General features: G+C 52.4%; 1 protein-coding gene across 9 annotated transcripts in view; it reads left to right on the top strand.

Moving 5' to 3' along the window:
- The window catches only part of MLPH (melanophilin), a 46,014-nt gene extending 31,146 nt beyond the window's left edge, over positions 1-14,868 (top strand). For 5 of the 9 annotated variants that reach the window (XM_014951719.1, XM_014951723.1, XM_014951721.1 and 2 more), the window contains 8 exons: positions 1,547-1,735; positions 5,407-5,601; positions 8,930-9,085; positions 9,231-9,323; positions 10,313-10,378; positions 10,555-10,612; positions 12,186-12,283; positions 12,811-14,868. In XM_014951719.1, the coding sequence (XP_014807205.1) occupies positions 1,547-1,735; positions 5,407-5,601; positions 8,930-9,085; positions 9,231-9,323; positions 10,313-10,378; positions 10,555-10,612; positions 12,186-12,283; positions 12,811-12,837 (882 nt within the window). In that variant the 3' untranslated portion in view covers positions 12,838-14,868. The remainder of the gene's footprint in view (positions 1-1,546; positions 1,736-5,406; positions 5,602-8,929; positions 9,086-9,230; positions 9,324-10,312; positions 10,379-10,554; positions 10,613-12,185; positions 12,284-12,810) is intronic. The other 4 variants (XM_014951726.1, XM_014951725.1, XM_014951722.1 and 1 more) reach the window with 2 other exon arrangements.

The raw sequence follows: 14,868 nt of genomic DNA, 5'->3' as shown, positions 1-14,868 counted from the left end.
ATAGTTTCAGGTGATGGAGAGCTTTAGAAAACATGGCATAGCAGGACAGAAACGAGCAAATTTAACCCTTGTGCTCAAGCTTGTGCCTTCCTTGCCCCCTCTGCACAAGGAAAACGGGGTTTCAATTTAATATTTTATGGAAGGCTAATTTCAGGAGTATTGTTAAGTAGGTGTCGGTACATCTGCAGAGCTGTGGCAGCTCATTTGAAATTGTTGAAGAGAATCAATTAGTACATACGGGAAAGCGACCCAGTTGTTGTGACTGTAAGTTCTGAGTCAAGAAGGGTTTCTGCATTTCTTCTGAGCTGCCCTTGTCTTACCACTTCGTCAAGCTGGAAAGGAAACAGCTAAATTAAGTTAGAGCTGGGCAGGGATGTAGAATCTGTGAATACTTAGATCGCTTAACATCGATTTGGGGTTTCTAATTTTAGACTGGGTACCCTTCTTTTCCTTCGTGTGAGCCCTTCAGCATGAGCTGCTCTGGCAGCTGATGGCTCAGTAGAATGGACAATGATAATTACAGAGAGGGCCCCTAGGCACAGAAGAAACAATGCAATTTCTTGTTTTTTCTAAAATTCGTAACGGGCACGGCCGTGTTTGTAATTATTCGGTGTGTCTCTCAGTAAATCTGGCCAAGGGAGTAGAAGAAGTCCACATTTGCAAGCTCCCATGCTTTATTTCTTTGTCTAGGGCAGATCAGAGTAGAGGCAAGGGGTCTAAACTGCTGTGGGACAGGCTGAGGTGAACTAATAAGCACCGTTTTCTAGCAGAAAGGACAGCAGAGCCCAGGAATAGGTTGCCTGGGGGAAAGATTGCCTGCTGCAGGTGCCGTTGTTCAAGGCTGTGAAGAACAGCTTAGACAAAAACCCATCAGGTGTGACACAGGTAATTGTATTGCTGTCTTAACGCGAGGGACAGCGAGTTCAGTAACTGCTGGAGATCCCTTCCAGCGCCTGGGAGTTTAAAGGATGCTTCTCCAGGAAACATGAGTTGCACCTAATAACAGGGCCAGGTGGAAATATGCCATCTGTCCTACAGGAAAATTTGCTGTGTGCTTTCTTATCACAAGTAAAACTACCTAGATGCTCTGAAGGCTACCTCAGGGAGCTGAGGTTCATGTGTCTGCTTCCCTTAGCTAGCTGGACCACGTCTTCGGGTTGCTGTGGTCTCTGCTCTTAGAGCAGCATGGTTCTTCATGAAAGTATGGTGGGTTTTGGCCCCAGATCCCCCATGCACATCTTTTTAAGGAGGGGAAAAGGCAATTTCTCCTGGAGGAAAAACAAAAAAAATGGATGGGAGATTCTTTAGGTCAAGATTTTTTAATCCTTGGCATGGAGCTGGAGTGCAAGCTCATTCAAGTGCTTCCCTGACCGCTCCTTGTGAAAATGGGTGCAGAGAGGGACCTCAAAGTCCCCTTTGCAAAGTCCATTTGTGGAGCACTCCTCCAGCTCCTCCACTGGCCAGTCTTGGTGACTCTGTCTGGACCCCATACCCCAATGTCCACCACAGGGGACTCTAACACTATTCCCTTCTTCTGCTCCTTCAGTCTCCAGCCCCGGAGTCCCAACTTGATCCCGACGTCGAGGAGGAGGAGTTGAAGAGGAAGCTGGAGGAGTTAGCCAGCAACATCAGTGACAAAGAAGTCTCTTCTGAAGAAGAAGAGCGTGAAGAAAAGAAGGTGAAGAAACCAGAGATGAGTTGCTCCAGTGATGACGTGGCCAGAGAAGCTCGAAAGGTAATCTGTGTCCTCCCACCCGTACTGTTCTCATCTCCATCTGCAGTTCCTTCTGCTCTCTGTGGCTTATAGCTCACACTGTGGTAATGTATCTCCTATTCTGTCCAACATCTCCACCTTGATGCTGTCTGGTTCAGCTGCCTGCTTAAATAGGGTGTCAAGGGATGGGGAAGTCCCAGAGTGTTGGACCTGGACCTCTGTTCTTGTAGGCTCTCCTAGTCTCATCCAAGAATCTTAAGGTCTTGCAGGCCTGTCAGGGAGAGGTACATCTGCTTAGAGTTGTCTCAGGATCTGGATGTCATTATGGAGAGGAGAGTTGTGGGGTGGGAGAAGAGCTGGGTGATGATTTAGTACTGGCAGCCTTTGTCAGGCACCTGTTACAGCCTGGATTGTAGGCTCTCCTAGTCTCATCCAAGAATCAGAAGTAAAGTCTCTTAAAGGTCTTGCAGGCCTGTCAGGGAGAGGTATATCTGCTTAGAGTTGTCTCAGGATCTGGATGTCATTATGGAGAGGAGAGTTGTGGGGTGGGAGAAGAGCTGGGTGATGATTTAGTACTGGCAGCCTTTGTCAGGCACCTGTTACAGCCTGGAATGTCTCTTCAGACTTGTCAGTGCTCCTGTGCTGGGCAAGGGACTCCCAAAATCCCCGGTCCTGCTTTCAGTCTGCTAGTTCAGCATCTCCTTTACTTAGAGTGCTGTGCTGGCTCCTGTCCCCTACACAGTGGTGGGGGATCCGTGGGGACACGGGTTGGGGAGAGGAGGAGGGATCACAGCATCTATGTAGCCCCCTTCCCATCACCCCAGAGAGTCCCTCACCCAGCACAGCTCTGGTTTCTCCCCCTGCCTGCTGGGTGCCTTTTGGAGATCTTCTTCTCTTCCATGGATCCCCATGGCAGGGCATTCATCTGTACCCAGCCTTGCAGGGCAGTTGCTCCCCTGGATGGAGAGCAAGACCAGACAGAGGCACTGGTCCCAAAGGTCTTGCAGGCCTGTCAGGGAGAGGTATATCTGCTTAGAGTTGTCTCAGGATCTGGATGTCATTATGGAGAGGAGAGTTGTGGGGTGGGAGAAGAGCTGGGTGATGATTTAGTACTGGCAGCCTTTGTCAGGCACCTGTTACAGCCTGGAATGTCTCTTCAGACTTGTCAGTGCTCCTGCGCTAGGCGAGGGACTCCCAAAATCCCCGGTCCTGCTTTCAGTCTGCTAGTTCAGCATCTCCTTTACTTAGAGTGCTGTGCTGGCTCCTGTCCCCTACACAGTGGTGGGGGATCCGTGGGGACACGGGTTGGGGAGAGGAGGAGGGATCACAGCATCTATGTAGCCCCCTTCCCATCACCCCAGAGAGTCCCTCACCCAGCACAGCTCTGATTTCTCCCCCTGCCTGCTGGGTGCCTTTTGGAGATCTTCTTTTCCTCCATGGATCCCCATGGCAGGGCGTTCATCTGTACCCAGCCTTGCAGGGCAGTCGCTCCCCTGGTTGGAGAGCAAGACCAGACAGAGGCACTGGTCCCAAGAGTTCCTTGTTGGGACTCTAATGGCTTGTTTGTTCATCCCCTCCCTTCTGCCATGGCATCAGATGGGGTAGCTTTTGGATGATTGCCCCAGCCAGACTGAACTACCCCTCATGGGTTGAATGATGCGCATCTTCTTCATAACCATTCCCAGCTAATTGCAGCGCAGACAATAAAAGGTAACTCTCCAAGCCAAGGCTGGATATTAAGAAATTTTTTTACATGGAAAAGGTTATTAAGCATTGGAATGGGCTGCCCAGGGAAGTGGTTGAGGCACCATCCCTGGAGGTGTTCAAAAGATGGGTTGACATGGTGCTGGGGGACATGGTTTAGTGATGGTTTTCTAGTCAGAGTTGAGTTGATGGTTGGACTAGGTGATCTTGAAGGTCCCTTCCAACCTAGATGATTCTATGATGTTCTATTCTATGACTCAATCCCTATGTCTCATCTGCAGCAGCCAGGCTCAAACTATGACCTGCATGGAGGAACAAGGCGATGTTAGTGGGGTATCAGCGTGAACTGCTTGATTCTCATAAAATTAAGCCTAGATTCTCTAGATTTGCTACTTTCTGTGACTAAATCAGGGAGGATACAGGGATGGTTGTTGTCAGTGATGGATGTTGACCTCAGTGGGGTCGTGCAGACAGGTAACACAGGAGCTATACAATAGCTCCTATGCAAAGAGACACCCAGTTGGGGTGCAATAGCTCAAAACCAAAACCCAGCAAAACCCAATTTAGAGAAGTGAAGCAAAATTTAGCTTTTTGTGTTGCTGTAACACTCAAAGTGTCCAATACTTTCTTGCAGTGTTGAGTTAGAAGTGCCTGCAGTGATGTGTAGATGGACCAGCCTTGGTTAAAGGCTGTAGTGTCAGCGTGGCTTTTTTTAACAGCAACTTTCCTTATATTATATCATGGATTTTGCATGATTCTGAGTTTGTTTTTAGGCAAGTCTCCTCTCCACTCAGGAGGAAGTCTTCTAACTGGGGAACGTGGCGATGAAAGCACATGCTCCAAATGGAAAATGCGAAAAAAAAACCCCACAACCTCTGCTGTACCACATGGATTTTGCATGATTCTGAGTTTGTTTTTAGGCAAGTCTCCTCTCCACTCAGGAGGAAGTCTTCTAACTGGGGAACGTGGCGATGAAAGCACATGCTCCAAATGGAAAATGCGAAAAAAAAACCCCACAACCTCTGCTGTACCATGAAGGCACCATAAAATGATAAAAATATCAGCTGGGCTGAGTTAGCTGGTTCTCTGCAGGAGGGCTTGCCTGGAAATACGTGCAGTCGTAAACACAACTGTTTGTCTTTGTCGCCGGTGCATATATCACACCCATCTCCTTGGTTTCCAGGGAATTATCAGTTGAGAGAGAGATGATGAGTTTCTTCAGTCTATTTTAACGTGGGCTTAGTGCCTTATCAAGCAGAAGGCAGCACGTAGGAGCGTTATTGCCATCGGTGCTCATTGGGGTGGGAAGGGGACATTAGTCCCAAGTTCTGGCAGTGTGGCAATACTATAATTTTATGGGTTGGATTTTATTTTTTATTTTTTCTTCTCGCCACCAACTTAAAGAGTTATTTGCATCCGTGCTCAGGCCTGCTGAAGTGTAAAGCAATATGCTGCAATTAGACCTTAACTGCTGAGTAACTGAGTGGCCTTCAGGTGGCCAGGTGCTGCTACTGTCAGACAGCCCCGGTGGTTCCAGCAAGCAAAGCATCCCTTGATAACCTCTTTTCCAAGCCTTTTGAGACGACTTCTTTTGTCACAGCCGTGCTGTCCTCCAGAAAGCACGAGCTGAGATCAAAGCTCTGCTTTAGCCACCCATCCATCTCCAGTGGAGAGCCCTTCAGGAGCAGCGTAAGCCCTTTAATTACCGCTTCTCCATCTTTTCTCCAGCTCCTGAAGGTCTGATGCTCCTTTCACCCCCCCGACCCACTGAGATCAAAGCTCTGCTTTAGCCACCCATCCATCTCCAGTGGAGAGCCCTTCAGGAACAGCGTAAGCCCTTTAATTACCGCTTCTCCATCTTTTTTCCAGCTCCTGAAGGTCTGATGCCCCTTTCACCCCCCCGACCCCATGCTGTTTTGTACACCACATTAAAATAACATCCTTATTTTATTTTTTTTTTCCGCTTTGGCTGTGCTGGGCGTTTGCAGAGGTCATCAGCTAAGGCTTTGAGCGAAATCACGGCCAAAGTCCTGAGAGCCATAAACGCCACGGAGAAAGCAGTGTGTGAGTCGTTGCACGGAGAGAGCCAGTGCAACGGTGGCTGCGCCCTCCCCGAAGGGCAGCTCCCCAGCCTGGGAGATGGGAAAGAGGTGGCCGAAGCCTACCGTGAGCTTGAAGAAAACGTAAGGTTTCACCAGAGCTTTCTGCAAGCAGGGAGGGAATCGGGGCAGGGGGGGTGGGAATACAGAGGAACCCCCCCCACAAAAAGAGAAATTCTTGTTAGTGGGTAGTTCAACATTAAAGGGATGGGCACCACAGAGGGATTAAAGAGTCTGCTCTTGTCTGGTGGTGGCCAGGGCTGTCTTAAAAGGGAAATCATGGAATCACAAAACTGTCAGAGTTGGAAGGGACCTTCTAGAGATCATCCAGTCCAACTCCCCTGCCAAAGCAGGGCTGCCCAGAGCACATCACTCAGGAGCATCCAGGTGGGGCTTGAAGATCTCCAGAGAAGGGGACTCCACACCCTCCCTGGGCAGCCTCTGCCAGGGCTCTGCCACCCTCACCCCAAACAAGTTCTTCCTCACATTGGAGTGGAACTTCCCATGGTCCAGCTTGTGCCCGTTGCCCCTCGTCCTGTCACTGGGAACCACTGGAAAGAGTCCGGCTCCATCCTCCCTCAACCCACCCTTTAGATACTTATAAGCATTGATAAGGTCTCCCCTCAGTCTTCTCTTCTCCAGGCTAAAGAGCCTCAGCTCTTTGAGCCTTTCCTCATCAGGGAGATGCTCCAATCCCTCCATCCTCTTTGTTGCCCTATGCTGGACTCTCTCCAGCAGTTCCCTGTCCCTCTTGAACTGGGGAGCCCAGAACTGGAGGCAGGATCCCAGTTGTGGCCTCACCAAGTGCAGAGCAGAGGAGGAGAATGACCTCCCTCGACACAAATGGCACAGCAGCCGGTGCAGATGCTCTGTCTGGTGGCTTCCCTCGCCTTGGTCCCTGGTTGCCCCTGGGTGAGTGCTAGGGGAAGGGAACAAGTGCAGTCCCCAGCTTGCTGTAGCATTGCTTTGCTGGACTGTAGCAGCCCTGGGCTCCAGCTGCAACAGAAGCTTTTTTCCCCACTTCTTCTCATCAAGCTTCTCATCAAGGCTTTTACGGACAAGGATAAGGTGACCTATCCATCCGCTGAGGCTGCCTTGTGCCTGGGGCTGATGGGCTCATGCAGGTGATAAGTTTACATCTAGAGCATGATCCCTTGCTGGGTTTGTGTGACTGTGAAGCACCAACAATTTTTTTCAGCTGCCCGTAAACCCATGTGAATCGATTCCACCCCCCGGGAAACGGATTGTATCTGCAGTGCCATTTGCCAAGCTGCAAAGAAACAGTTCAAATCTGGGGCAAAAGAGTTACATCTCCAGCTGGGTGGTTGGGTTTCACTGTCAGAAATGTCCTGTGATGGGGAGAAGGGTTTTATAGCACACTCCGTGGCTCGTGTCTCCTCGGGGAAAGCTCGTACATCAAAGCAGGGAGCTGCTGGGAGCAGAACGTGCTCAGAAGGTCTACCACCTGGCTGGTTTCTGCCCAAATGAAGCATCCCAGGGGGGGAAAGAGGGGTGGTTGGGTGAAGGTTTGGAGGTTGCCCCTCTCCCAGGAGAGGGGATGGGGCTGGGAAGGGTGTGAACTTCAGGCTTCAGTGCTTCTGCCATCAGGCCAGCGGTGGGACAGGGGCAAGGCAGTGGGTAGATGATGGCCCTGGGAGCTGCGTGCTCATCCTGCCTTCTCTTGGGGGCCGGGCTGAGTCACAGATGGCTCCTTCCTCTGCTCTCTGAGGGATGCCACCAGCTCCCGGGGTGGTGGGGGGGCACTGGGAGAGAGTTTGATGGCCCAACAACAAATTGTGTGCTATCTGTGATGCACAGGTTGAGTGGCTTCACAGATAGCACCTTTGGTTCACCATTGGTTACAGCCTCAGGGTGTGTGGGACCAAGGGGAGGTGATTTGAGGGGATGCCCAGTGCTTCACTGCATGCAGGGGGCTCCTGCCAGGCAGCCCAGGAAAAGCAGTGAGGAACAGAGGAGCAGGAATTGCCTCAGTAGTACCAAGATTTGGGGATCATTGAGCAAAACAGTAGCCACAACCCATCCGGTCACTTCAGGTGGTTGCATACCACCAACCTAAATTGCCTTGCTTGGACTCACCTCCTTGTAGTAGCCCAGGAGGAAGCAAGTGATGGTAAAATCAATGGTTTTATTGGTGTAGATCCTTTTACGCTTTTTTTTTTGGACAGCAAAGGTAACATGCTGCTTCCCCTGGCTATGCATCCCCAGTCAGTGCTCCCACGTTCACCCCACTGCTGTGCTGGGCTCCATCTGCACGTCTGTTTGCTGGGGCTCTTGGTTGGGTTCATTCCTGCGTGTCCAGAGCAGTTCTTGGGCAAAGCTGGGGTCAGGTTGGTTAACTACCCAGAGCCAAACTCCCAAATCCTGAACCCTACGCCCAGGAAACCCAGCAGCAGGGACTGAGCAGATTTGGAGAGCCAGTCACTCTCCTTCCCACCATGGGACACGGCAGCCTGCGCTCGTTTGCAGGTACCTGCCTCCCCTCTGAGCGCAAAGCATCATGAAGATGCTAATGCTGCTCAAGTAGGTCACCAAGTTTTGGTCCTTTCTGTGTTCCCATTGAGCCTTTTACCACTTCACCCCATCGGTAATTGCTCTCGAAAAGCCTGGGGAAAGGAGGAAATGAGATGAAAAGCCCTGCCAGAGCTGATTGGTACTCTCTGTGCTGCAAGGCAAAGCTGCAGTCACAGAATCACTTGGGGTTGGAAGGGATTTCCAGACCCAACCCCCAAAGCAGGGCCACCCAGAGCAGGTTGCACAGGAACGTGTCCAGGTGGGGTGTGGAATGTCTCCAGAGAAGGAGACCCCACCACCTCCCTGGGCAGCCTCTTCCAGGGCTCTGCCACCCTCAAAGTCAAGAAGTTCCTCCTCATGTTTAGATGGAACTTCTTATATTCAAGTTTGTGCCCATTTCCTCTTGTCCTGTCCCTGGGCACCACTGAAAAAAGACCAGCCCCATCCTCTTGACACCCTCCCTTGAAATACTTATAAGCATTGATCAGATCTCCCTTCAGTCTTCTCCTTTCCAGACTAAAAAGACCCAAGTCCCTCAGCCTCTCCTCCTAAGGGAGATGCTCCAGACCCCTCATCATCTTTGTAGCCCTCTGCTAGACCCTCTCCAGCAGTTCCCTGTCCTTCTGGAACTGGGGAGCCCAGAACTGGACCCAGTGCTCCAGATGGGGCCTCCCCAGGGCAGAGCAGAGGGGCAGGATGACTTCCCTTGACCTGCTGGTCACACTCTTCTTGATGCCCCCCAGGATGCCATTGGCCACCTTGGTCACAAGGGCACGAGTCGTAAAATAGTGGCAGGAGCTGTTGCATCTGGGGCTGTGGTCACACCAGGAAAGGAGGACTCCAGGGAAACTAATTCTGCAGTGTGTTTCTTGTGTTTCAGGTGTACCTGACCGCTGGGAAGACCTACCGGCTTGAGAAGACCCTGAAGGAGCTTGAGGAGGGGGCTCAGCACAGCGGCACCACCGACTCAGAGCTGTCAGAGCTGGAGGACAAAGTGGCCTCAGCAGCTGCTCAGGTGCAACAGGCAGAGAGCGAGGTGAGGGCTTGGCTCTGAGAGCTGCTTTGCCCAGGCCCCTGGCTAGTGATGGATCTAGCCAGGGGTCCTGGCTGGACCAGTGGTGCCAGGTGGTGGATCCTTCAGCCTCCATCTCTATTTTTGGGTTTTTTTCCTCCCTCTAAAGATCTCAGACATCGAATCTCGAATTGCAGCTCTGTCCGCTGCAGGGCTGACGGTGAAGCCGGTGGAAAAAGCCAGGAAGAAGTCAACTGGGCAGGTGAGCATGGAGATAGGTGGCAGGAGAGGTCCCAGCCCCGAGATGCGTGTGCACCCCCAGGTTGTTGCTGCTGTCCCTGGGCGCTGTGAAGGGCTTCCTGAGCTCCCTCCCTCCTGTCTGGTACTCTGCCCCAAGGCTCCATGAGCAGGGATCTCCCTGAGGATGGGGGACAATGCTGATTCCTCATAAGCATTGAAGGAGGATTTCATATTTAGGGACTAGAGCTACTCCCAGGGCTGCCAGAAGGACACACAGGGCTTCTGCACGCACCACAGCCTGGATTCCTGAGTTCCCATACTGATTTTTACAGTCATAGTCCATCAGGCAGCCCATCAGGCAACCGTGGCAGTGCCTGATTTTTACAGTCATAGTCCATCAGGCAGTCCATCAGGCTACAGTGGCAGCGCAATCACAGATCACAGAATGGTTAGAGTTGGAAGGGACCTTAAAGATCATCCAGTTCCAACCCCCCTGCCCTGGGCAGGGACACCTCCCACCACACCAGGTTGCTCCAAGCCCCATCCAGCCTGGCCTTGAACCCCTCCAGGGATGGGGCAGCCACAGCTTCTCTGGGCAACCTGTTCCAGGGTCTCACCACCCTCACAGCAAAGAATTTCTTCCTGGTATCTCATCTCAATCTCCCCTCTTCCAGTTTAAAACCGTTCCCCCTTGTCCTGTCACTGCACTCCCTGACAAAGAGTCCCTCCCCAGCTCTCCTGGAGCTCCCTTCAGATATTGGAAGGCTGCTCTGAGGTCTCCCCGGAGCCTTCTCTTCTCCAGGCTGCACAACCCCAGCTCTCTCAGCCTGTCTTCAGAGCAGAGGTGCCCCATCCCTCTGATCTCACCTTAGGATACGTCAATACCTCTTCTGCTCACCTTAGGATCAGTCCAGGCTAAACAAAAGAGGTTGAAAATGCAAAGAAAGGAGGACCAAGTTGTCTGCCTCCTTTGCAACCCCAGAGAAACCTCTGCCTTTCCTCTGCCCGCAGGCTGCCTGCCTCCAATCTCCTGGTCCCACCAGCAGCAGTCCAGGGGAGCCTTTGGATGATGCCAAAGTGAGTATGTATTTCAACTGTGCTGCCAAGTGCACCTTCCCAGTGTGCGTGTGGCACAGCGTTAAACCTGGGGACAACCAGGGTCTCCAGGGAGCTACTTTTGAAGTGGTGGTCCCCAAGGGGACCTCTGTCCTCCCACCCCATCCCCACAGCAGGCTGCTCCCCTTCTCTTGCAGGTGATGCCCGGGTTGCAGGGGTTCAGGAGGAAGTTCAACTGTCCCATCGAAATCACCAGTAAGGACCGCGGCTCTGCCCATGGGAGGTGGGGACGTGTGGGTGGATGGGCTGGGATTTGGGGGATGCTCAGTCCTCTCTCTCTGCATCCCGTTGTGTATCTGCATTGGGGGTCCCCTTCCCTGTGCTCATGCCCTCCTGTTTGGCCACCCGCAGGGGAAACCTCTTCTGTGGTGGGTAACTTAGAAAGCAGGAGGCCGCTGGCAGGATAGGGGACAGTGATGGGAAAGTGGAGGTCAGGCTGAGTTAGCTCAGTCCTCCAAAAACTAGGGATTTCTCTGCTTTCTCCCACCCCAGAGACCTGGGAGACATCTGCATTACTTCATTTGTGGTATCCCATTGGGTGTCGGACCTCAAAGTCTTGCCTAAGACCATCATCTCTTCTGATAGCAATTTCTTCCTTGCTTGGTCATCTTGGGGAAGGCATCCTTGGCCCTGGTGGCCACCTGCCTCAGCCACTGGTCTCCGGTGGGAAGCAAGAGGCCTTCCACATCCAAGCTATCACAAATGGCAGCTAGGGAGTGCTTCAAATTAGATGGTGACCTGAAACTTGGCACAGTAGCTTGTGTGTCAGGGGCCAATCACCGGAAAAGTTTCATCCTGACCGGTATCAGTTAAGACCCATTAGGAAATTACTTTTCTATTTCTCCCTTATCTGGCTTCATAAGCTGACAGAGAAAAAGAATGGCTCTCCTTCCAGAAAATGGAAGATGAAGTGAAGGAAGAGGGGAAAGATCATTTAATGCAGACAAGGAATCACATTTCCCCTGCGTGTGCAGACAATTAACAGTCCCTTTTGCCAAGCTGAAGGGGGGCAGGTGGAAAGGTCCCTTCTCCTTGTGCTAAGGAGGATTCATCTGCTCTCCTTCCTGTGAAGGGCAGGCAGATAAAGGCAGCCCAGGGGACACGTCAGCCCCACGAGGAGATAGAGGGATGTACGATCAGGACGGATGTCACCAGGCGAGCCTAATCCCTTCTGCCTGGGCTGGGTGATGGGGCGACTCGGTCTCCTGACTGCCCTCCCCATAGGCCAATTACTTGCAAAGTTGGGCCTGCAAAGGTGCAGCTGGTGGAGGTTGATGGCAGAGAAGGAGAGATGACAAGACTTTGGTGGTCCTCACAACCTAGGCTTTTGTTGTACCGTGGAGGTGTCCAGAACAGAGGTCTTGGCAGTTGACCACTGGCAGGCTGACCTAATTACTTGCAAAGTTGGGCCTGCAAAGGTGCAGCTGGTGGAGGTTGATGGCAGAGAAGGAGAGATGACAAGACTTTGGTGGTCCTCACAACCTAGGCTTTTGTTGTACCGTGGAGGTGTCCAGAACAGAGGTCTTGGCAGTTGACCACTGGCAGGCTGACCCAGCTCACACGGTGCTCTGGAAAACACAAGTAGCAGCAGCTTTTGCCTCCTGGTTGTCAAAGGGCTTCCCACCACCATCCCAGAGAGAGAAAAGCAGTCACGCACCCAAACCCACAGTAACCAGGGGATAGCAAAACCCAAATGGCTTGGTGGGTAACTGAAACCTCTAGCAAGGTGGATGAGGACCTGCTGCCCATCTCTCTTCTTTCACGACAGGTCTTGATGACTCCTTTGACCGCAACTCGGTGTACCGTGGCTCGCTGACACAGAGAAACCCCAACGGAAAGAACAGGAGAGTGGAGCGGCTCTTTGCGGTACGAACCCAGCCACCTGAGAGGGTGGCTGACCTGGGCTCCATGTGGGAGACATGACTCCCTGGGTGTGCACAGAGGGACCTGTCTCTCCCCATCCTCTCCTCAAGCTGGTGGAGCCCCAAGGTCTCAGCATGGGTCTCACCATGCTGGCTGGTGAGGGCATATATACATATGGGGGACATATATACATGGGCATCACCTCCTGAGGTCCAGGATGTCATAAGCCCCAGGGTGGGGGCACCAAACAAGATGTATGGTTTTTTGATTTTCCACTGCCCTCATGGTCTATGGGATGGGGCAGGTCCTCACTCCACGCAGCACCCAGGGTGGGGGCACCAAACAAGATGTATGTTTTTTTGATTTCCCACTGCCCTCATGGCCTATGGGATGGGGCATGTCCTCCTCCACACAGCGGTAGCTGGAAGGGACCCTAAGCATGCTGGCTTCGTCACCTGAAGTGGCAGAGGTGGCCCGGGGTGGTACGGGCACGGCAGTGAGCTGAGTTTTCTCCTTCTGGTGCCTTGCAGAAGCCTGTGATGACCCACCTGTCCTGAGGAGAGGGGTGACCCTCCTGCCACCGCATTTCATTGATGATACAAGACCTCAGCACAAAGCCTCGCTGCCTTCCCCCCTCAACGCTTGCTCTTCCTTCTCCCCGTGCCCGTCTCTCCCTGAAACTCTGGACAGGAGGGAAGCCAAAGGCCATGAGCTGGGAGCTGCTGGGGAGAGGAGCGAGGCACTGGGGTGTGAACACATGGCCAGGGGCTGTCATGGGACAACACAGACATGAGACCACAGCTTTGGGCAGCTCTTTGGTGCTGGGTCAACCAAGGGGACCAGAGGACTGTGGAGCGGGAGGAGGGAGCTGGACATCAGTGTGGCTCTCCAGCATGAGAACTCGGGGTAGTCACATGGCCCTCACTTGGCAAAAGCTGGTCCCAACCCTTGACAAAAGGCCAGTGTCATCTGCCATGGTCATCATCATCGCTGTCAGGACCTGTCCTTGCTCTCTGCCAGGCCGGTGCTGAGTGGGGACAGGAGCTGACAGCAGGAGCAGGATGTCCTTGGAGTACCCCAGGCAAAGCAGGGACCCAGGCATTCCAGGCTGGGATTTGCATCCCAGAGCTGGTCCCGACTCCCTGAGATGTCCCTTGGAGCATTGCTTCCCTTCCCTGAGCAGCAAAGCAGGGCGAGAGCAGCGCTGGCTCCCTCCCAGCAAGCACTTGGCCAACAGATCATAGAATGGTTAGAGTTGGAGATCTTTGCATGAAAACATCCACTGGGGCTTCTCGCCACTGTGCCTAGAGCAGCTGTGACCATCTGGGGACATGAGTGAGGTGAGGCTTGTGGGAAGCAGTGGCAAGAAAGGTGCAAGAAAGGCCAGAGGGCTTGTTGAGGATTGGGTTGGTTTTCCACCTCTCAAAGATGTCCCCTGTCCCTACAAGGTTGTACCAGCAAATCCAGAAGTACTGTGTCAGGCAGAACATGGGTACTTCTCTGGAGGAGTCAGCTCAAAGAGGTGCTTTGTGGATAAGCATGTCCCCTGTCCCTGACAATGGGGTTGTAGGACCATCTGATGCTTTGGAGGGGCTGTGGTGACCTCTGGGGGCTGCGGTGGCCCAGGGCCTCCTGCCAGCTGCAAGCAGCATTGGAAATGCCCTCCTCCAGAACCCCCAAAGCTGTTTGTTTTTCTCCAGCATTTAATTCTCCGCATCCATTGATCCCGGTGGATCAGTGCCTGGCTCCATACCCATGCCCAGGACATCAGGACCAGGAGAGGGTTGCTTTCTCTTGCAGGAAACTTTGGAGGAAGGTTCATGGTAAAAAAATTTCACTTGGTACCCTCTGGTCCCTGTCCTTTATAGCCCCCACCTACCTCCCTCCACAGCAGGCGATGCGGGGAGTATCGCTCGCAGCCACGGTGATGTTGGCAGTTTCCCATCAATGGCCACCTGGACTGGACTATTTTAGGCTATTCCTGTGAATCTGAACTAAAACCAGTTTAATTATGGGCAGTAGTGTGAATTCTCACGCAAGTAACACGTACGTTTGGCTTTGGTAGTAGTAGAGACTGCTCACTGCCTAGAAATGAGTCCTGTGGTCATCCCAGAGCAGTCTTATAAGTCCATAGTCTGGGCTTCCCAGCTGGAAAAAAAAAAAAGCAGTTTCATATTTTAAAATTAAATCCTTCTGTCCTGGAGTTGAAATGGGTAAGTGCAAACCACTGCTGTTGTAGAAACTCCCCCAGACACCATGGGTGCGTACCTTGCTGCTAGCAGAAGGGAGCTCCACCAAGATCTGGCCAACGCTACAGGGTTTGCACCCACCCTTCTGGTGTCAGGGTTCAGCCTTCACCTCTTGCCGTCACCGGTTTCAGCCATAACTCAAGTCCTTCCACTCAACTGCTGGGATGCTTGACCCTGTGAAGAAGTCCTCGCAGTGAAGCCTCAGCAGCGCAAACTAAGGTGTCGTTCAGGCTGTAGTCACCCACGTTGCTATTTGCTGGTTTCCTGACCCATCTGCCTGTGTAGGTAACATATACGTCTATACTAAATCATTCAATAAAGCCAACTTTGTGTCCAGAA

The sequence above is a fragment of the Calidris pugnax genome, unplaced genomic scaffold, assembly GCF_001431845.1.
Source record: "Calidris pugnax isolate Ruff unplaced genomic scaffold, ASM143184v1 scaffold184, whole genome shotgun sequence".
Taxonomy (NCBI): domain Eukaryota; kingdom Metazoa; phylum Chordata; class Aves; order Charadriiformes; family Scolopacidae; genus Calidris; species Calidris pugnax.
The sequence above is the reverse complement of the archived record's forward strand: the minus strand, read 5'-3'. Positions and strand labels throughout refer to the sequence as shown.